This window comes from Neofelis nebulosa, chromosome 7 (genome assembly GCF_028018385.1).
Source record: "Neofelis nebulosa isolate mNeoNeb1 chromosome 7, mNeoNeb1.pri, whole genome shotgun sequence".
Classification (NCBI taxonomy): Eukaryota; Metazoa; Chordata; class Mammalia; order Carnivora; family Felidae; genus Neofelis; species Neofelis nebulosa.
This window is the reverse complement of record NC_080788.1, coordinates 138,873,846-138,896,378: the sequence shown is the minus strand read 5'-3', so window position 1 is coordinate 138,896,378 and position 22,533 is coordinate 138,873,846. Positions and strand designations below refer to the sequence as shown.

The 22,533-nt window shown below is 47.2% G+C and overlaps 1 protein-coding gene across 5 annotated transcripts in view; it reads left to right on the top strand.

The window, feature by feature from the left end:
• The window catches only part of DICER1 (dicer 1, ribonuclease III), a 69,076-nt gene that overhangs the window by 43,921 nt on the left and 2,622 nt on the right, over nucleotides 1-22,533 (top strand). For 2 of the 5 annotated variants that reach the window (XM_058740195.1, XM_058740194.1), the window contains exons 14-26: nucleotides 2,742-2,874; nucleotides 3,854-3,929; nucleotides 4,760-4,899; nucleotides 6,837-7,016; nucleotides 7,221-7,434; nucleotides 7,637-7,790; nucleotides 9,223-9,405; nucleotides 9,694-9,799; nucleotides 10,214-10,389; nucleotides 11,345-12,128; nucleotides 15,524-15,679; nucleotides 18,755-19,643; nucleotides 21,434-21,702. In XM_058740195.1, coding sequence (XP_058596178.1) covers nucleotides 2,742-2,874; nucleotides 3,854-3,929; nucleotides 4,760-4,899; nucleotides 6,837-7,016; nucleotides 7,221-7,434; nucleotides 7,637-7,790; nucleotides 9,223-9,405; nucleotides 9,694-9,799; nucleotides 10,214-10,389; nucleotides 11,345-12,128; nucleotides 15,524-15,679; nucleotides 18,755-19,643; nucleotides 21,434-21,702 — 3,460 coding nt within the window. Of the gene's footprint in view, nucleotides 1-2,741; nucleotides 2,875-3,853; nucleotides 3,930-4,759; nucleotides 4,900-6,836; nucleotides 7,017-7,220; nucleotides 7,435-7,636; nucleotides 7,791-9,222; nucleotides 9,406-9,693; nucleotides 9,800-10,213; nucleotides 10,390-11,344; nucleotides 12,129-15,523; nucleotides 15,680-16,455; nucleotides 16,793-18,754; nucleotides 19,644-21,433; nucleotides 21,703-22,533 lie in introns of those variants that run through there. The other 3 variants (XM_058740196.1, XM_058740198.1, XM_058740197.1) reach the window with 3 other exon arrangements.

Below are 22,533 nucleotides of genomic sequence, written 5' to 3'. Positions count from 1 at the left end.
TGCATTTGTGGCTTGTAATATTTTGGTGAGAGAAAGAAAAGAAGTTGCTTTTTTCCACTCATGCTCCTTTTTGGTCAAAAGGTAAAAACTGTATTGCACGGTGATAAATGTTTAGGTTTTGCTGGAAGGCTGACTTAATGAAGGCATGATTTTTTTTTTTTTTTTAAGTTTATTTATTTATCTTGAGAGCGAGAGAAAGCACAAGTTGGAGAGGGGCAGAGAGAGATGAGAGAGAGAGAATCCCAAGCAGGCCCCGAACTGTCAGCGTGGGGCCTGACGCAGGGCTCTAACTCACGAACTATGAGATCACGACCTGAGCTCACGTAGGACGCTCAACTGCCTGAGCCACCCAGGTGCCCCAAGGGATGCTTCTTTTAATTAGATTTAATTTAATTTTACCTTGCTCACTGAATTTTTTTTTTTTTTATCCTGAAAAATCTCGTGCCATGAACGTTGAGGGATGTTGAATTTTCCATTAGCTGCGATATTACAAGATGATGATACATTAACTTGTATTTCTGATCATGGGCTAATTTACTTTGTCCAGAATTGGTAATAACCTTTCCAAGAACTAAGAAAAGCAGCTACGTGCCTAGATTATGTATCAGGATAAGTTTCTGTGCAGAGGCAAAATAAAGCAGCAACCGACATAAGATTTTTTTTTTTAACTCTTTAATTTGAAACCATTTCACACTTTAAAATGTTGCAGGGATACTGCAGAGAACTCTCATACGGCCCGCACCCAGAGAGACCCATTCAGGTTTCGCGAGAATGTTTTTGATAGGGAGAGGATCCAATCCAGGATCAGGAGTTGTGTGTGTTTTTCTCATCTCTCCAGTCTCCTTCAGCCTGGAATTATTCTTCAGTTTCCTTGACTTTAATGACCTTGAAACGTTTGAAGCTTACAGGCCAGCCATTTTGTAGGCCGTCTCTCAGCGTGGCTTTATCTGCTCTTTCCGACGTTGAGCCCCAGGTTGTGCACTGGAGCCGGCACATCACAGAAGGGATGCTCTGTTCCCATCCCGTCCCACCGGGCGCGCTCAGTGTCGATTTGTGCTCTCACTGGTGGTGGTGGCTCCTGATCACTTCCAGAAGGTCTGCCAGCTTCCTCTGTCGTAAAGTTGCCTTTTCTCCCTCCATAGTGTGTGTAGTTCGTGGGGAGGTGGTTTAAGACCGTGTAAAATTTATTCCTCTTCCTGGTTTCACCCATTAGTTTAAGTATCCATTGATATTTCTGGCCTGAATTGATCATTGCTGTGGCATCTGCAAAATGGTGATTTTCTGATTCCGTTGTTCTGTTTGCTGGCATTCTGCCGTGACGAAGAGCTTTCTCTTTTCTCCACTCATTTATTCTTTTTATTTATTAATGTTTTTATCTAATACAAACTGAGGGACTTCTGTTTTATTGAGTGGGTTATATTCTGTTCACTATCATTTATTATTTGTTTTGATGTTACAGTTATCTCCGATTTGGCCGTGGAAGCCCCTTCAAGCTAGTCTTTTTTACATCACCATTGTTCTTTGGTCACTTCCTTATTTTATGGCACACTAAGATGTTCTAGATTTAACTCCTATTTTCCTTGCCCCAGCCTAGATATTGGCTGTTTCTCCAAAAGCTTCTGGTTTTTTTTTTAGTGGCAGATGAGTGGTGTTTAGAAACCAAAGTCTGAGTACTAAGTGTGTTCATTGCCTCTGGAGTATTGCTACTCTCAGGCTCCTTAGTCGACAGAGCTAGAAACTGTGTGTGTGTGTGTGTGTGTGTGTGTGTGTGTGTGTGTGTATTCACATGCACATTTATAGCTGTATTTATCTGCATACCTGACTACCTTTATGTTGTTACGTCCACTTTTACCGTGACACCACAGGGTTCATTCTAGCTTTCCTCTTTTCCATCTTTGTTTCTGGCTCCTTCCATAGTGAGAGATAGGACTCCCATTGTCCTCAAAATAGTTACTTTACGTTTAGTATCCCTGAAGGTAGGCGGTCTCCTACTTCGCAGGGCTGCCGCCGTGTTTGGGTGTCCCGAATGCACGGGTCATGACCTTGCAGGGCAGCTGCTCATTCTGCTGCCCTCCTTGTGTGAGTCCTGCCCCCGCCGGATTACCTTCCTGTCCCAGCCAGCGCCCTCCTTGCTCAGTCTCAGTGCCCTTGAAGCTAGCTTCCTGCTCCGTATCCCTCTCCTTGTACTGCCGTGGGGTGTGGTGGGAGGGCAGGGGCGGTCTTCTTGTTCTGATGCTTTGTGATATGTCAGTACCGGGCTGTCCTTCCGGCCTCTTCTGACGCCTTCCTTGGGCGGGGCCTGGTAGTTTGCCAGGGCACATAAGACAGTAAGGACCAAACCCTGGCCGTGTGTTCTCCTTACGGATTCCGCGCAATATTTTTCTGTGCGGTATGGTAGCCCTGGACGTGCCTTTTTAAATTCGAGTTTTAACTTTAATCAAAGTTAAATAAAATTCGAAGTGAGTTTCCTAGCTGTCCTCACCGCATTCCAAGTGCTCCGTGGCTGCTCTGTCGGACAGCGTTGACACTGACTGTCACGGCAGACGATTCTTTTGGACGGCACTGTTCCATCTTACTGAAAGTTGGAAGCAGTGGAACTCACGCTTCCCGTGTCAGTACCAATCCAGTGGAGGGGAAGAGGGACATAAAAACTTAAACTTTAGGATATGACCACCAAAACGGATTTTTTTCCCCTATTTCTCAGTTGTGGATTTAGCATCAGAATTTCTTTTTCTTCACAGATACTGTGCTAGATTACCAAGTGATCCGTTTACTCATCTAGCTCCCAAATGTAGAACTCGAGAGTTGCCTGATGGTACATTTTATTCAACTCTTTATCTGCCAATTAACTCACCTCTTCGAGCCTCCATTGTTGTAAGTTTAGAAAAAGAAATGATTGTGCCTTGAAAATATGTCACTAATGGGGTTTTTTTTTCAGCTTCTCTACGCCAATGCAAGTTATAGGTAACTTAGGTTTAGACCTTTTTTTTTCTTAATTTTATTTAATGTTCATTTATTTTAGAGAGTGTGCGGGGGATGGGGGCAGAGAGAGGGAGATGGGACCTGACGTGGGCCCTGCACTGACAGCAGAGAGCCTGACACAGGGCTCGAATCCACAAACCATGAGATCGTGACCCAAGCCAAAGTCTGATGCTTCCCTGGCTGAGCCACCCAGGCGCCCCACTTTAAATCTGTTCTCCAGGGAAGGTTTATAAGTCTCTTTTGTGGTCAACTGCACGTTCAGATCCTCAACAGACTGCATAGCTAGATGACCCCTAAAGTTTCCTCTGAGATCTTACTAGTATCAGCGTTTCTGACCGAATCCCTCAGCTGTGGCTTACGATACTTCCAGGAGCAGAATTTATTAAATGTGTTTGGGCTTTTGTAGTTGTTTGGTTGTTCACCTGAAAATCTGCCTCTGTGTAACTGCTGTGCTTGGTCCCAGTACTGATTTCCAGATATTCCAGGATGACTAATTTCTCTTACATATGAAAATTTGTGCTGTTGATGTGTATGTTATAGTCACATTTTGATAGATCTTTAGTTTGTTTCCTCTTCATAGATTAGTCGAACTAAGATACGTTAAAATCTTACTGAAATCTGTATTCATTAAAATTGTCAGATCTCCATCATAGCTGATCTAGGTTTTACTGGGCAGGACTTTTAAAAATGGCCGTTTCAACTGTGGAAATCAGGGTTTTAACAAACTTGTTGGCATTTTTCAAAATGAAGAACTTTACTCTGGTAAAGTTCAGCTTTAAAGATGCTGGGGCAGAGGCTTCCTAGAAGTCGTATGTGCTGATGATCAATAGCTACGCTCATGTACAGTGGAAATGTCTTTTGTTACTTTCAGGGTCCGCCAATGAGCTGTATACGATTGGCCGAAAGAGTTGTAGCTCTCATTTGCTGTGAAAAACTGCACAAAATTGGTAAGAGTGATTGAAAAGCACATGCAGATAAAACTCAGGTTGAAACCCTTGTAAAACAAAAGCACATCAAGGACCTCTGAACTCGCTGCTCTCCTTGTGCTCTGGTGAAGGCGGACGTACGTACGTAAATACGGTGTAACGTGAGGGTCCCGTGACATGTACCAGCTTTGAGGCCCCAGCTTCCCTGCGAATACCTGTAATGTATTTGCTCCCTTTACTGACCCCTTTTCAACACATAAAGGTCTTCTTGTAACTGTTGAGTCATGAGCGTTTGTGTTTTAATGGGTCGTTTTCTCAGATCGGTTTGGTTTACAAATTAATCCACTTAAAAAAAAAGGGAAGTCTTGTTGTCCATAGACTTTGTAAAACAGAGTGCTGTTTCTCTGTTCAGACATCATTTAAAAACACTTTTTTTTTTTTTTTTTAATTGAAGTGTAGTTAACACACGATGTTACATCAGTCTCTGGCGTACGACATGGTGGTTCCCCAAGTCTGGACGTTATGCTGTGCCCCCTGCAAGTGTAGCTGCCATCTGTCACCATACAATGCTATTCTAGCACCTTGCGCTATACTCCCTGTGCTGTGCCTCGTTTAGACGTTATTTCTGCATCTCGGAGCAGAGTTTGTAATCCTGCTCATGTTGACTTTTATGAGCGCCAAAATAGCCTCCCTGAAGCATCACGTCCGATTACGCTGTGCTATTAAAGCAAAGCTGCTTTAGTTTTCACCCCCCTTCCCGTTGCTTTCTAATATCGTGCCTCTCTGGATTATTTACTTATTAGAGAGGCAAAATCCGGATTGTTTATGTTAATTCTCGGTACATTTCCTAGGTGAACTGGATGACCATTTGATGCCAGTTGGGAAAGAGACGGTTAAATATGAAGAAGAGCTCGATTTACATGACGAAGAAGAGACCAGTGTTCCGGGAAGACCAGGTTCCACAAAGCGAAGACAGTGCTACCCAAAGGCAGTTAGTATCGGTTAGAACTGCATATGAATCTAGCCTTTCTGACTTTTTATTTCCTGCTCCCTCAAATCTGCATTCCCCTGCTTGGCTTCCCAGGCCTCGTAATTTGGCCCGCTTGGGATCTCAGCTCGCTTCCTCCCATCACTGCTTCTGCCAGATCAGCCGGCCCCTCCTCGTTCCCGTGTGCGCTCTGTGCTCTTTCCCACTTAGGACATTGCTTTTGTATTTCTCCTCAAAAGGAGTTTGGCCTCATTTGTCAAATTCTGTCCAGAATGAGTTCGTTCCCTTTAGAGAGGTGTTTTTTGTTTCATTCCCTTTAGCGGGAAGACGTTGGCCTCGTTTGCGTTCGGGACTAAGACAAGAGAGGATTTGCACGATAAGATAGTCAGGTGGAAGGGTGCCCGCTCAAGGATTTGTCGGGAGCCAGGATGTGGCCCGCCTGCGGTCAAAGCCAGTTCCGCCAGCGTGCCGCGTCTGGCTAACTCTGTGGCATCCTGGCAGGATTCATGTCCTAAGACGTCCCTGAGTCTGACTTCCGGGCAGAGCCGTACTGGACTGAAGGTCTTATTGAAAAAATACTTGTTAAGATTTTTCCCCCATAAGAATTACAAACAGGGGCGCCTGGGTGGCTCGGTCAGTTGAGCGTCCGACTTTGGCTCAGGTCATGATCTCAAGCCCCGTGTCGGGCTCTGTGCTGACAGCTCGGAGCCTGGAGCCTGCTTTGGATTCTGTTGTCTCCTTCTCTGTCTGCCCTCCCCCGTTCACGCTCTGTCTCTTTCACTCTCAGAAATAAACATAAAAAAAAAAAAAGAGTTGCAAACAAAAGCAAAATTTTGCTGTGTATTTTTCATCCTAGCCTAGAAGTATGGTTCTTCTGGGGTTTTTTTTGCAGCGCTGTTGAGCATTTTACTTTTTAGAAGGTTTTCACTCAGCTGAGCATTTTCAAGATTCAAAATCATGTCAGTTGTTTAAAAATGATGAATATTAACCCGTTCCCTGAAATGCTTGTTTCCCTCAGTTTTCCTCAAGGGTTTGCTTCTCTGTCTTCCTACTCGACATTTACCCCGGAGACCACTGGGCTTGTTTCCTGTGACAAAGGTCGTCAGTCATAATCAGTTTTAATCAATAGATACATTCTGGATTATCTGGCATTCTGATAACCCTGTCTCCTCACCAGTATTTCTGTGCCTTTTAACTACGGATGCAATTTATGCCCCTGAGCCTCAGAAACTTCACGACTCTGTTGCGTAGGGTTGTGTGACTATTGAGAGCTTGGAAACAGTCTCAGGCTCGTTAAACTGCATTTTACTCCTATAACTACATAGCCATTAAAAATGATACAGATCTGTATTGACCAAGAAAGATGTTCTCATTGTAGGAATTGGAGATAAAAGAAATAAGGTGACGACAGTCTTTGTTGTGTCATTCCATGGGTGATGAAGCACACGTGTGTGTGTATGTTGATCCACGTTTGCACACAGGAAAACATCTGGAAGACGATGCAGTCTGTCAAAAAGTTAATAGTAGAGGTGATATCTGAGCAATACAGTTACGTGGGACTTGTAAAATTTTGCATGTTTTCTGATATTCTGCAGTGAGTAAGGACTAAAAGCCCCAAGGAAGAGTTCTCTGATCAAAAGAAAGAGCTGAAATGAAGAGTGTTTCTAAGAAAATGCCCTACAGGGTTTGGTCGTTTTTATAAAGTTTTGGTGTTAGAGTCAGCAGTGCATTATAAGGAAGGTGACCATGGGCCACCAGAGCCCAGGCCTGAGCAGCGCTGGCTGTCCCCCAGAGTTAAGGAATGAGGCCTCCTGCCCTGGGTGTTTGCTTCCCTTTTTCTCATCAGCTTTTAGGAAAGCTGCAAGTAAATTTGTTTGTTTGTTTGCCAGTGTCTGGACAAGAGGCTGTCACCCTTGCTTAAGTTTTCTTTCTAATTTTAGATTCCGGAATGTTTGAGGGATAGCTATCCCAAACCCGATCAGCCCTGTTACCTGTATGTGATAGGAATGGTTCTGACGACACCCTTACCTGATGAACTCAACTTCAGAAGGCGGAAGCTCTATCCCCCTGAGGACACCACGAGATGCTTTGGAATACTGACGGCCAAACCCATACCTCAGGTAGACAGCTCTTTAGGACTGCTATCGATAAGAGGGAACGGCTAAAGCTATCTCTCGTTACCTCAGAATGTTTGCTGCTTAAAAATCAAGGTGTCCCTTCTGTTCCCCGGATTGACAGCGTCGTCCCCCCTCTGAAATGAAATATTTGTGATGGAATAAAATACCTGTTAACTCTGGGGATGCTTGATTTTTCTTTTTGCTAAGATCCCGCACTTTCCTGTGTACACGCGCTCCGGAGAGGTTACCATATCCATTGAGTTGAAGAAGTCTGGTTTCACGTTGTCTCTCCAAATGCTTGAGTTGATCACAAGACTTCACCAGTATATATTCTCTCATATTCTTCGGCTTGAAAAACCTGCACTAGAATTTAAACCCACAGACGCTGATTCAGCATACTGTGTTCTACCTCTTAACGTTGGTAAGAAGGGCCCAGACTCTGACGTGTTGGCCGATACTAGCTGGAAAAGGGAAGCTTGCGTAACGTTAGTTTATGGTGGCCGCTAGAGAAATCTCTTACTAGAGACCACTCCAAATTAGACACCTACTCGGATACGTAGCTTAAGTAAGAATCCCACCCGTATTCTGTTTTAACGAGCTAAAGAGTCTTTTCCTTCCCTAAGTGAATGACTCCAGCACTTTGGACATTGACTTTAAATTCATGGAAGATATTGAGAAATCTGAAGCTCGCATAGGCATTCCCAGCACAAAGTATTCAAAAGAAACACCCTTTGTTTTTAAATTAGAAGATTACCAGGACGCAGTCATCATTCCGAGGTGAGTGTCTAAGCGGAGCGGGGGTGGCACTTTGTTTCGGGAGAGTCGCTCCCTCGCGTGGAAACCCAGGGGGGCCGTGGCATTGATGTATCTCCTGGGAAGCGTAGGTGTCTCTTCCTGGTGGGGCCTGTTCTCCCTAGCTGACTTCCTCTTGTGAGAAACCACACCTCGGACGCTGTGGGTGGAGGGGTTTGATTTTGTGAAGTTCAGATCATCTACATGCTGTTGAAAGGCTTTCTTAAAATCTTCGTCCTTTTTTTTTTTTCCAGTTTATTTATTTCTTAGAGAACGAGGGGAAGGAGAGAGCGAGGGGAGGGAGAGAGGGAAGAAGGGAGGGAGAATCCCAAGCAGGCTCTGAGCTGTCAGCGCGGAGTCCAACCCAGAGCTCAGACCTGCGAACCGTGAGATCATGACCTGAGCTGAAGTCGGATGCTTACTGACTGAGCCACCCGGGCACCCCAAAATCTTCCTTGTTTTAATCCCCAAAGTCTTAAAGAATTTGATTGTAAACAATAGCTTCTTAAACTTCTTATAGGGAATAATGGTATTAAATGCAATGAAGTAGTAAATCAGGATGCTTTTTTTCTTATTTTGTAAGAATTTAGGGGATAGTTTCTGAGCAATAAACTTAAATATAGGAACCTTTCATAAAAGTAGAGTACTGGCTGTAATTCGGTCTTTCCTGATTTCTGTTTTTTTTTCTTCTTTGCAACTTAAAATCATATTTAAAAACTTTTTTTGACTTTATTATTATTCATTTTTGAGAGACAGAGACAGAGTGCTAGCTAGCAGGGGATGGGCAGAGAGAGAGGGAGACACAGAATCCGAAGCAGGCTCCAGGCTCCAGGCTCCAGGCTCCAGGCTCCGAGCTGTCAAGCACAGAGCTCGACAAGGGGCTCAAACCCACGAACTGTGAGCTCGCGACCTGAGCCGAAGTCCAACGCTTAACTGGCTGAGCCACCCTGGCGCCCCTTAAAGTCCTGTTTTAAATGGTAGCTGCCATCAGACTGTTAATACCATGGGTGGTGCCTTCATGCATTTATGTGGCAGGCACCTTTCACGTTCAGCATGTTTGTAATGCAGAGTGCTTGCTCACTCAGTTGGTAGGATGTTGAGAGTGTTCTGCCCCGTATATATTAGTGAAACTAAGAGAGAGTTAAAGGTGCCATGTAGCTTTCATGTGTTAATCAGAGTGATCAGAGATCTTTAGAATGAGGTTAACCATAAGGTAGGGCGGAATGGAGAAGCAATTTTTACTTAATATAAACATAATTTTCATCTGACACCCACTTCAAATATATTATTTGGAATTGAAGTGTTCATCAGCGCTATTTGTTTTTAACCTTTGAACTTTAAAATCATAATTTGCATTTTCATATTAAAAACACGCGTTGAGAATAGTCGCCTCAAATGTATTGTTTTTCTTTTTTAGATACCGTAATTTTGATCAGCCTCATCGATTTTATGTAGCTGATGTATACACTGATCTTACCCCACTGAGTAAATTTCCTTCCCCTGAGTATGAAACCTTTGCAGAATATTATAAAACAAAGTATAACCTTGATCTGACCAATCTCAACCAGCCACTGCTGGATGTGGACCACACATCTTCGAGGTAAGGGGTTTCAGAGATGGCATTTGACTGTCACCTGAGGCACTATTTGCAGAGGTCGGCAGACAACCAGAGGGGGTCACTGTCCCACTGCCTGCCTGTCAACTCTGAAACCGGGAGATTCTTTGCACAGAGAACTGCCCAGGGTGGGGTCCAGGAGTCCTCAGTTTAAATGAGCTCTTTAGGTGATTTGTAGGCACACTGAGCTAGACAACCCCTGTGAAGGGTCGGGGTGGCGGGGGGGGGGGATACTTCTTTTTGTTTGATAAAAATATTTTGAAATTCTTATAGACTGAATCTTTTGACACCTCGCCATTTGAATCAGAAGGGGAAAGCCCTTCCTCTAAGCAGTGCTGAGAAGAGAAAAGCCAAGTGGGAAAGTCTGCAGAATAAACAGGTAATGTGTTCACTATTACTCTAGCATCATTTACTATTTTGAAACGTTAAGTTTGACTTCTTTATCAGCAGGTTGAACTGAGTGACTTAGGAAGTTTCTGGAAGATCCCCAACACTTAGGCTTTGTCATGTTTTAGCTAATACCGTGTGTGAACCTGTATTTGAATGGCTTTTTGGAAATATGATGGGTTTCCTTTGATACTTGGTCCATTGGCAAAATTCGATTCATCCTTATAAATCCTAGATTAAATCCCATTCAGCCTTAAGCCTTAAGCCTTAAAAGGGATTGCTTTTAGAAGTAAGACTTTACTAATATTCACGATTTTCGTCTTTATCCATTAGTGAAACTGGTCTTTAATTTTTTATTCTTTTGTGTGTTTGCCTTATATTTGTCCACATTTTTGCTTATTCAAAGATCCTGGTTCCAGAGCTCTGTGCTATACATCCGATTCCAGCATCACTGTGGAGAAAAGCAGTCTGTCTCCCTAGCATACTGTACCGCCTTCACTGCCTTCTGACCGCAGAGGAGCTAAGAGCCCAAACGGCCAGCGATGCTGGCGTGGGAGTCCGATCACTTCCCGTGGATTTTAGGTATGCCTGTGCTGTCAGCCAGAAGGAGCGCGGGGTTACGGAAGCCTGTTTGCAGAAGAACTGCATTAAGTTCCGATTTTAATTTTATATAAAACAGTTCTTAAAAGCTTAAAAAGAAAGCACGGATGTCTCACACATGAAATAAATGCATCCTTTGATTCCTACATTCTTGTGAAGTTGCACAGGGAGAAGGGGGTCGTTCCTCCTTCAGTGATGGCGGTCAGAGCGAAAACGGAAACAGTTCTTTGTTGCCCTGCTGACATTGGAAGACCACTTCCTCTTCTGTAAAATCAAGTCTATATTAAATGGCAATTGCCTCAAGATGTTCCTTGTCTTTTTCTCTTCCCGCTAGGAAAGTTTCCGCGTTCTAAGGAAATTATTGGCTTAACCACTCAGATTAATTTCGGTTACCCAATTGTGGAGACCACAGTGGTTCCAGGGATTAAGGAATCTTAAAACAGGATAGTAGTAGTCACAGCTGCATTTGCTGAGTACTTACCTCGGCGTCAAACACTGGTTCGGATGCCGTGGCCTGTCTTGGGTCATTTAATCACTAGGACAGCCCTGTGGGGTAGGAGTGGTCAGCCCTCTTCCGAGTGTGGGAAGCCGGGGCGCAGAGAGGTTCCGTAAATCACGAGCTCATTAGCCGGAGGGCCTGGGATCCCAGCCCAGACGGTGGCTCCGGGTCCCGTTGCCAACCCCGCGCGTCGCCCCCACCCCGCGCTTGCTGTCGGGCGGCGGATTAAAGCGGTGCAGGGAGCCACGTCCCGCTGCCTGACGTACTCGGGGCAGAATTCCGATATGGTGATTTCTGCCTCGGAGACTTGTTTCTCCTCCAAAGTGGGAGCTCGTTTGGAGGGATCGTTATTTTACTTATTTATGTCGTTGACGTTGTTCTTGCTCTGGACCTCGCCCTTTTGAAGGGTCTGACGAAGTTGTAAAAATGTCTTTGCAGATACCCCAACCTAGACTTCGGGTGGAAGAAATCTATTGACAGCAAATCCTTCATCTCAATTGCTAGCTCCTCTTGGGCTGAAAACGATAATTACTGTAAGCACAGCACAATTGTAGTCCCTGAAAATGCTGCACGTCAAGGTGCTATTAGAACCTCCTCTCTAGAAAATCACGACCAAATGTCTGTGAACTGCAGAACGCTCTTCGGTGAGTCACCCAGTAAGCTCCAGATCGAAGCTTCGACAGATCTCACGGCGACCAACGGTCTTTCGTACAATAAAAACCTTGCCAATGGCAGTTGCGATTTAGCTAACAGAGACTTTTGCCAAGGAAATCAGCTGAGTTACTACAAGCAGGAAATACCTGTACAACCAACTACCTCATATCCCATTCAGAATTTATACAGTCACGAGAACCAGCCCAAGCCCAGCGATGAATGTACTCTCCTGAGTAACAAATACCTTGATGGAAATGCTAACACATCTACCTCAGATGGAAGTCCCGCAGCGGCCACGACGCCCGGTACTAACGAAGCTGTTCCCGCGCCCCGGGACGGGAGGGCTTCTGCGCAGAGCCCTTGTCCCGGCTACTCCTCGAGGACTCTTGGCCCGAACCCTGGACTCATTCTGCAGGCTTTGACCCTTTCAAATGCTAGCGATGGGTTTAACCTGGAGCGGCTTGAAATGCTTGGTGACTCCTTTCTAAAGCATGCCATCACCACGTACCTGTTTTGCACTTACCCCGACGCGCACGAGGGCCGCCTTTCCTATATGAGAAGCAAAAAGGTAAGAAATACCGTGTTTCTCACTCAGAGTGAGCGTTCGGCGTGCCTAGGACGTGGGGTCACGCGCGGGCTGGTTTCAGAGGACGAGGGATCGCTCAGACGGGAGGCTGCCTTTCCCTGATGAAGCCCCCAAGGTTTGGGGCGTCAGCTGATCTGTGTGTGCCTTGTGCATGGATGGAAATTCAGCTCTGATGGGACCGTTTGCGAGAATACGTGTGCTCGCTGGGTCCCCAGGGGGTGTGAAGAGGTACGAGGCGTGGTTGTTTGGGGGGGGGAGGGTGCTCGCGCTTGAATTTCAGTGGAGAGAAAAGTTTATCTGGGAGAATGCCGTCTTGGCACACAAGGCATCCGGACCTGGAGAAAACACAGGTCTTGCGCGGAGGAGCTCGTCTTCAGGGTTTTTGGAGGGTGAGGAAGGGAGGGGAGCTCGGTCGACTCCCCGGCGTAAAGGGGGTGACGCCTGAGCTCCGAGCACGCAGGGGACCGAGAGCCCAGAGGAAGGGTGTGACCCCACGCCAGCGGGAATCAAGATTTCAGGAAGGGAAGCGGCCAAGGTAAAATGTTTAAACGATGATAAAAGAGGTGTCTCAGGGCAACACGTCCGTGCTTGACGTGTAACTTACAAAGCTGCTCGTTGCCCCGGACGCTCAGAGAGAAGGACCGTCGCTGGGAGGAGAAGGCGTTCATGGAGGAGGTGCACTGGCACCTAGTGTGTAAACAGTGAACAGACGGCAGGGCGCGTTGGCAGCACTCAGTGACCCAACTGTGGCAGCAGGCAGAGGAAGGGGTAAAAGGGCAGGTGTGGGAAGCTCTGTCGTGGAAGATGTTCAAGGCTGGGCCCAGGAGTTTGCGCGTGTTTGGGATGTCGGGGGCACTTTTCGCGTCAGGGACTCTTCCCGTTCTGGAAGCGCTGCTTGTACGTGACCGCAGCGGCCTGAGTCCAAGCGCAAAGCCAGACCGAGCGGGGCGATCGGCTGGGCTTTTGCAGAGTGTAAGCAGGCAGAGTAGGGGATGGTTCTCGAGTTCCAGCAGTGAGGACAGGACCGAGGCGAGTAGTAGTTCGGGGGGAATGAGAGTTGAAGCTCACGCTTCCTGAGCGTTTCCTCCAGCCAGACGCTACTTTTGCAGCCTTATGTGTTATATCAGTCGCCTAATTAAATTCTGCATACTTTTATTACATTTAAAAAAAATGTTTAATGTTTATTTATTATTGAGAAACAGAGATAGAGCACGAGCAGGGGAGGGGCAGACAGAAGGGGAGACACAGAATCCGAAGCGGGCTCCGGGCTCCGAGCTGTCAGCACCGAGCCCGACGCGGGGCTCAAACCCACGAACCGCGAGATCGTGACCTGAGCCGAAGTCGGACGCTCGGCCGACGGAGCCACCCAGGCGCCCCACTTTTATTACATTTTTTAGATTTTGTGTATAATTGTATACACTTTTATTATCCCTCTTCTGTAGACGAGGATCCTGAGGCGGGAGCTGTTAGCTTGCCCCAGGGTCACGTGGCAAGTACGTGGCGGAGCCCAGACAGTGCGGCTTCAGAGACCGTGCTCTTCACCGTCACACTCCCCTACCTCCGATGTCACTCTGTAACACCGGACACTACACTGAGCATTTTACAGACCTCGTTTACTCTTCTCACTGAGCCCCTGGGGGCTGGATAACACGCCTCCATCTGGCAGGTGGGGAGACTCCTGCCTGGAGAGGTTGCTTTTGGTTGGCGTAGGGTTACTTAACTTGCCAGTCGGGAGGGCGTCGGAAGCGAGAACCCGTTCCTTCCACCGCCCTTCTCACTGCCCCTCCCTGTGATTGGGGGGCAGAGAGAGCCGTGATGCCGGGGTGCCCTCGTGTAGGCTGGGGCCGTGGCGGCGCTCTTGGTGGGAGGAGCACAGATGGAGGAATCGGGGTGAGGATTAGGGTTTTCGGACCTCGTGGAAAATGAAGTGAAACGTTGGGATCGTTGAGAATTTAGGACTGAACTACAGCGTGGGCGAATAGTCTTCATGAGAGTGATAATCAAGGCTGTCAGAACAAATGGGGTCACCAAGAAGGTGGTTGTAGGAACAAAACATCAGAGGCTGAGAATCGGCATAAAGCGTTAGCACACGTACTCTGTTAGGTAAGGAAGAAATCAGCGTACGTTTCCGAAATAGCATCTCTGCGTCTGCCCGGACGGCCTTGGCTCCTTGCTTCCAGTAGAGATCATCGTTACTCCCTCAGCCCGGTCTGGTGTCCTGAGCAGGCCTGAGCCCCTCGCCGGTCTTCGCGCGGACTCCACGCACGCACCCCCGCTGTCGTTCCTCTCTCACGGCCCTCCCCCCGCTTGTCGAATGGCCTCTAGTTCTTTCCTCCTGTTCCGTCCCGCCACCCGTGCCGTCTCCGTCCTCCTGTTGCCGGCTGTGATGCTGTGATTCTCCGACTCTGGAAAAGGATGCTAGCGTCTATCAGAGCCCTTACGTTTCTGACAGCGTGCCTCGCGTAGTGCGTGTCACCTGCAGACACCGGTCCCCCCCCCCCCCCCCGCCCCCAGCTGTGTCGCCCGCAGGGACTAGCAGTCCCTCAGTTTTCTGACTGTTCTCTCAGGGATGTGGGCACCCGTTCAGTGGTCCCGAGTTCCCCAGAGAAAGGGCTCGTGAAGTGCTTCCGTAGAAAGGAACCTGGTTTATAGAAAATGCATATGGCGTGGACCGTTCCAGATCCTTGTTTCCAAGTTTTTACTAGACGTTTCTAGGTAGAAATGTTAACGAGTGAGTGAGTTAGGGAGGACGTGGGGTCTGTAGGAAAAACACAGCACAGGGCAAACAATGAGGCTGTTTTATTGATGTGAATAAACATGGAGTTATTACCTTTTGCTGTGTTTTAAAATGATTGAACAAAAATGTCATTTGTGGCTTAGGAGTATAAAATGATTTTAGCTCCATTTACTCAGTGCCAGTTTCCGCTTACAAAGCTAGAGTCTGTGGCATTTCCCCCCATTTACTTCATTACGAATATTGTGACACCTTAGATGCTTTACAGGGATTCTTTTCTATTCTGATAGTCCCAGTTGGCAGTTTGCATTTGATATCATCAGGGTGTGTTGTTGTTGTTTTTTTAAGTTTGAAACTGTGTGAATTGTTTGTTCTGACTTTATAGGGAATTTGCGTATTAGTTTTTTCTGATCTGCGTTTTTATATCCAGAAGTATTCATCTAACGACACTAAAGGTTGTAGAATACACGGGCACGTAAAATTTCTTACCGTGAATAGGCAGAAAACCTGTACGTTCTCTATAATTGATGACCAGTTGTGGTGATACGAACAACATTTAACTAAAAATGTGTTTATCTGCCTGGTGTGAACTCCAGCAGTGGGCATTTATGGATAAGTGTCTTACACATTTTTTCTGCTAAAGGTCAGCAACTGTAATCTGTATCGGCTTGGAAAAAAGAAGGGACTGCCCAGCCGCATGGTGGTGTCCATATTTGATCCCCCTGTGAATTGGCTTCCTCCTGGTTATGTAGTAAACCAAGACAAAAGTAATACAGATAAATGGGAAAAAGATGAAATGGTAAGTTTTTGGTAACTGGAAGGACTTCTACTTTGGTGAACGGGGAGAATTTTGTTCTCTTAATTTTTTGTTTCTTTTCCGTGGCATATTTGTAATAGAGTAGGAATTTGATGTGTTAATTTCTCTAAGGAGACTGTCTCTTCATTGAATTCAGAAACGTGTTAGATATTTTTGAGGCGGGGGGACAATTCTATCATCTTCCTTTTCCAGAGGTATATGATGTTGCGACTCTGAAAAAGAAGAAAACAAAACTCCAGAATATTTCACTTTGTTACCCTGTATTACAAGTGAGGACAGACCCTTAGCTCTGTTCAATAAAATGACTCTTCAGTGGTCTGTGATCTCCTATCTATGAAGTCATTAATTTCAGTAAAGCCTTGCTTTGTAGTTCAGGGATTTCTCAGTGAGGACTAGGCCTTCTCTAGTGAACTAAAAAAAAAAAAAAAAAAAAAAAAAGATCCTAAAGGTCGTAGTTTTTTGGAAACAGTTTAAATTTTGCCAGGGGCTTGAGACGACCAAGTATTAGCTGCAGCGGCTTCATTTTGTCTCGTCTTGAAGGCCACCAGAGGGCACCTCGGAGGGCTCGTGAGCCGGCGGAGCGGTCGGTCCTTCCCCGTGGTGGGCGGCTGGGGAACGGGAGCGCCTCTTCCAAAATCAAAGGCGATCTCTCTGGCACTTGGCTTTCTTGGACATTTATTTTGCATTAATGAGAAGCTAGATCGTTGTTACTTCATTTTTCCTCCAGGCCAACGCTGAGAATACCGTTTCTTTCACAGATTATGCCTCCTAAATATGTGCTCTGCACGTCTTCTTTCTGACACGCGCGGCCCGGTTCCTGGGCTCAAATATTTCCAGGCCTGATGCTCTGCGACCCTGTTTTGATTTTTATCTCGTCATTGAGCATATTTTGAACTCGTGCAGTATTTGAGATGATTTCAGTGTCTCACAGAAATTGACCCCCTCTGGAAAAGCATCAGAATATTTTAATGCAAGTTGGGTTGGAAAAATTATATTCGTTCCTGATTTAGAAATGGGTGGAACCTTCGAGGAAAATATGTAGATTTTGAGAACGTTAGAGAAAATATTGCATCTCTATGAAAAACATTCCAGTGATAATTATTCTGCCTTGTAAGCAGTTTCATAATATAATCGGCTCTTCAAAAAAAATTAGCATCAAGGTGACATTGACAAGTCCTTTTGATTTAAAAAAATTTTGTTTTAAGTTAGAACAGACATTTCTTATTTTCCTTAACATTTCAGATGACCTGGCACCATGACTTTTGGAATATATCAAAGATCCTGTTCGTATTTTCACTTAGTAATTTACGCTTACTGAAACAGACACAGGAGAGCGTGTGCATTCCTGCTTCACCCGCCTCGCTCCTCCCCACGTAGGTTTAAGAGAAACCTTTGCATGCGAGTGCAGAAGGTAATAACTCAGGTAGAAGGTTGACTTGAACTGGAAGCGAGAAGAGTTTTATGCTGGCATTTTTCTGAAGAGCCTGAAGTGTTCTTATTTAGGGAGGTCGGACCCTGCTATTTCGCAGATAGAGAAACTGAAACCCAGAGGCATTAAAGAACTTTGCTTTGTGATAAAACCCAGTCTTTGGGGTTGGTGTGTGTATATTGCCAATTTCAGACTGTGGGAGCATCTTACTGAAGATATACGAAGATTCTATTTAATGAAACGTTTTTTCACTCTGATTTTTTGTTTTAATGGCAGTTTGCCTTTTTTTAGTGCAAGGACCAAACAGTAGTCAAAACAGCTCATGTTACCTCGGAAGAGTACAGGGCTTTTTGCAGGAAGTAGTTCCTAGAGGTCTGCCACTATAGTTTCTTCTCATATTCTTCCGTAACCTTAAAAACGTTTTATAAACGTTTTTTATTAAAAAAAAAAAAAAAAACATTCAGGTATGTTGTTGTAGATACATACATATCTACATTGGCTCACTACTCGTCTTTATTTTCAAACAACTACACTGTCCCTTTTGAGTCCGATTTAAAATGAAATATTTGCGGTATTTAAAAAATACTTGACGAGGTTTGAAAACTTTTGTCAGGAAATCTCTGGAAGGTTGTTGCTATCAAAATTGAAGCAAACTCTCCTGCCTTTCGCCCCAAAGGAAAGGAAAGTCTTTTTGTTTTATTTTTTTTTATTTCTTGCGCAACAGAAATTTGGCATCTCTTAGCATTGCAAAAAAGTTACATCATTACTGAATCCTAGCCCATTATTAAGGTTGTCATTCACAAATAAGCTTTTGCCAAAGAAATTGGAATTAGCAAAGATCTCCTGACAGAAATTGGATTGTTGTGTTTCATGTTAGTCTAACTTTTCTTCTGTTTTTGTCAGTTATGCTATAATCTGTTCCTCTGATTACTGTAGCACGGTGGAGGGGAAAAGCATAATTTCCCAAATTCGTAGCTTAGTTCAGTGATCACTTTTAGTTTTCAAGCAGAGCAGTCTAGTTTTACGTTATAGCAAATGTACTTTGATTTGCAGTGGAAAGTGGGGACAGACTTTCCCATGAATCCCTATTGCCCATTTTTAATATTCTACAGATTTTTAAAGCAGTTGATCTTTTTTCATATATTTATACTCTACATTGCACAGATAATGCTTTCTCTGCATCTGGACTTTAATTTTATTCATTTGAAAATCTTTTCGAAACATTTTAAAACTTTGTCAGCAAAATTGAAGACCTCTGTGATCGGCCTGTGAGTGCTTTTATTGTGTGTCTGCTGGAGTAAGCCTCCTTAGCTGCAGTCGTGCCTCGCGGACATTAATTTTAACTTTATATCCACGTACAGAAATCCTTAACTTAAAGCTTCATACTGGCTAAAGGTCATTTTATAACTTAGAAAATGAACATTCAAAGAACATGTTTCACTTTGTTTATATGATTAAATAACTTATTTTATGTTAATTGAAAACAAATGGCCGTGATTTTAAAGTTGCCTTTTAGTATTTGTGGTTGTCATTTGAAATTATCCACAACCCTGGCTTTTATTGAGTTTCAGACCCTTTTAAAAACAGCAGCTATGTCTCCCCTCCTTCCCCATTCCCCGTCGTTTCAGACAAAAGACTGCATGTTGGCTAATGGCAAACTGGACCAGGACTTTGAGGAGGACGACGAGGAGGGGGAGGATCTGACGTGGAAGGTTCCAAAGGAGGACGCCGACGACGAAGATGATTTCCTGGAGTATGATCAGGAACATATCAAATTCATAGATAACATGCTAATGGGATCGGGAGCTTTCGTAAAGAAAATTTCTCTTTCTCCTCTCTCAGCCACTGATTCTGCATACGAATGGAAAATGCCCAAAAAAGCCTCCTTGGGCAGCATGCCATTCTCCTCAGATTTCGAGGACTTCGACTATAGCTCTTGGGATGCCATGTGCTACCTGGATCCCAGCAAAGCCGTCGAAGAGGATGACTTTGTGGTGGGGTTCTGGAATCCGTCGGAAGAGAACTGTGGCGTCGACACAGGGAAACAGTCCATCTCTTACGACTTGCACACCGAGCAGTGCATCGCGGACAAAAGCATAGCCGACTGTGTGGAGGCCCTGCTGGGCTGCTATTTGACCAGCTGCGGGGAGAGGGCTGCCCAGCTGTTCCTCTGCTCCTTGGGGCTCAAGGTGCTCCCGGTAATTAAAAGGACTGATCGGGAAAAGGCCATGTGCCCCGCCAGGGAGAATTTCAACAGCCAACAAAAGGCCCTTTCAGGGAGCCGGGCCGCCGCCTCGGTGGCCGGCCCGCGCTCCTCCGTCCTGAAAGACTTGGAGTACGGTTGTTTGAAGATTCCACCACGATGCATGTTTGATCATCCGGACGCAGATAAAACACTGAACCACCTGATATCGGGTTTTGAGAATTTTGAGAAGAAAATCAACTACAGGTTCAAGAACAAGGCTTACCTTCTGCAAGCTTTTACGCACGCCTCCTACCACTACAATACTATCACTGGTAAGAAGCCCCAGCCCGCACTCCGTTTCTCTGAAACGGCCACCTTGCGTTAACTGCGTTATTTGGGCCCCGTTAGAGAAAAGCTTCCTGCGCATGTGCAGGCTTGGTGCTTAACGTGCACGGTGGAGGGAGGGAGCAAGAGAAAAACGAAGGCGGCTTTATTTTCCTCTGCTTTCCGGGAGCCCTGCGCCTTATCCTTGGCAGCTGGCGGCCTGGCCCTCCTTGCGCGCTCGCGTAGACGTGCCGCACAGGGGAGTTTGAGCCTTCGTATTCTGTTGTGTTTTTCCCATTTGAATCTTCCCCCGGTGGCTCTCTGCTGCCTGTTCAGTGCTGGTTTTGGTTCTTGATTCATCCATACATTCTGGATGAACTGTCACATCTTTTTATGGTTCTTCCTGAACGGAAAGGCCCCTCCCTTTCTTCAGGTCCCTTTGGATCTAAAGATGAGCCGATGAAAAGGAACTTCTTCGGGGAGGGCCTCATTGCCCTTGCTCTCGCTCTTGCTGCCGTCTCCCACTCGGCACTGCGCCCCAGGTTTTCCTCTTCTATTTAGTAGGTGCCCGGGCCATCAGATTAGAAGGGAGATTAGGTGCCTGGAACTGCTGTCAGCTTCAGCTTGTGTAAAGCCTGTGTACTTTTTTCTGTAGTCGAGTAGTAAGTGCTTGAATCTGGAATCCCAGAGCAGAGTAGAGGGTCTGTATTAAGGAAAACAATAAAGGTTAAGATGATCAGAAAAATGCAAAGCCAAAAAGTAAAAACCGATCTGGCCCTGAACTGGAAGGACCGACAGCACGGAGGGCTGTTTCTCTTTGTGCAGAAGCCGATGGTCCCTCCTGCCCTCTGCGGAGTGAGGGGCCCTGCCTCGGAGCTCCAGGTGTCCGGGACGCGCTGCCCCATCTGTCCCTGCCCCAGCCTCCTGGCTTGCGCGGGTCCTGCTGGGCATGGTGAGGAGATAGGGGTGCCGGCCCCAGTCTGGGGGCCTTCTCCGGTGTGGGCAGCCGACCCGTGGTGCCTCGGGTCTTTGCGCACGGCCTCACCTCTCCTTTCTCCGGCCCCTTGTTCGTGTCAAACTCCACAGTTCTTGCGCAGGCAGAGAAGGGGGTTTTCTAGTATATTGGCTGGCCTCCCGGGTGGCTGTTGTGACCCAGGAGTGGAGAGGCAGGGTGGCCGGGTACACACTCCGGAGTGGGGCCAGAGCGCGGGGTGCGCGGGCAAAGAGCACACTGTGTGAGAGTTACACGGGGGCAGAGCGCAGGGTTCGGGGTTGCACGGGCTCAGAGCATGGGGAACACGGGGTGCGCGGGGATCAGTGCCGGGAGCACGAAGTGCGGGGGGGGGGCGGGGGAAGAGCAGGTGGGGCAGAGGGGTTCGTGGGGCAGGGCACGACTGGCCCCAGACCGCCGGCGCGGGAGCGAGGCTGCCGCCGCTTCGGTGGCGCTCAGCACCCGCCTGGCCAGCCCTGCGCCCCCCGGGTGGGGGTGGGGGGGGTGCCGCCCTGCTGGGGCCCCCTGGCCGGTGTGGGTCCACTCGCGCAGCGCTCTTTGGGCCACCGTAGGCTTTTAGGACCCCCAGTTTATAGATACGAAATACGCTTTCTTGGCCAGATTGAATTGCCAGAGGCTTTAGTAAGTGTGGCACGTCACACGGCTTGTCACTGGAGCGGATGCATGAACTTCGCGAAGCCCGCCAGGCCCGGCTGCGGTGGGTCTGGGGCCCCGCGCGCGCGCGGGCGCTGCGGGTTACCGTGCGGGAAGGCGCGAGCTGACGGCTGCGCCCTGGGCCGCCCGCAGATTGTTACCAGCGCCTGGAGTTCCTGGGAGATGCGATTTTGGACTACCTCATAACCAAGCACCTTTACGAAGACCCGCGGCAGCACTCCCCGGGCGTCCTGACCGACCTGCGGTCCGCGCTGGTCAACAACACCATCTTCGCGTCGCTGGCGGTCAAGTACGACTACCACAAGTACTTCAAAGCCGTCTCCCCCGAGCTCTTCCACGTCATCGACGACTTCGTGCAGTTCCAGCTGGAGAAGAACGAGATGCAGGGCATGGACTCGGAGGTGAGTGAGGCGCCACCGCGGGCGCTCCCGTCTCCGGACGGAGGTGACAGCCGCGCGCGCTCCCGTCGGCCCTTTACCCTTGACCGCGCCCGCGGGGCCGCAGCGCGGACCTTCGGGGGAGGGAAGCGGCCGGGGCCTGGGGCCGGTCGGATCGGGCCACCCCGGCTTCCCCTGCCCAAGCCAGCATGGACCTTAGGGCTCGTGCGGTTTATTCTGCCTTTGCTTGTTCCAAGGGGTCAGAAAGGTTCGCTGATGCTTTGTCAGGTAAGCGTCACAAACGTGTGTCTGTTCTGCTGCTGCTGCTTGAAAACAGGAGAACTCACTTAAAAACCAGCCTTCTGAGATTTTAGCCGGTGGCATGTGAGAGGCTTCTGGCCTGAGTTCAGCCCGAGGTTCTTGCGTCATGGAGCTCATTGTAATGTGTTCCGGGCTGTTTTGGTTTGTAGCAAAGGATCTCACTTCCATCTTTCCCCTCTGATCCTTCACTGCCATCCTTCTGCATGCCTGTGTGTACCCAGGAGAGCACTCTCGGGTCCTGTTCTCCACGTCCTGATGCCTTTGTTTCTCTTACTTTTGTAGATTTCTTGTAAGGAGGCAGGAAATGTGTGTGGCATTCTGGTGGCCGTTTTAATTGTTCCTTCGGTGATCTGCACCTTCCCTTCTTTTAATTGCCCCAAGCCTCGGCTGGGGAGCAGTGCATTTCCTTTGACTTGCGGTGAAAGAAATTGGAGGTGTGGCCGCGAGGGAAGTGTCAGACCCTGTAAACACTACAGAGCGTGTGCCGAAGGGGAATCCACGTTCCCCGGCGGGTACTCGTCCAGGGTGAATGGT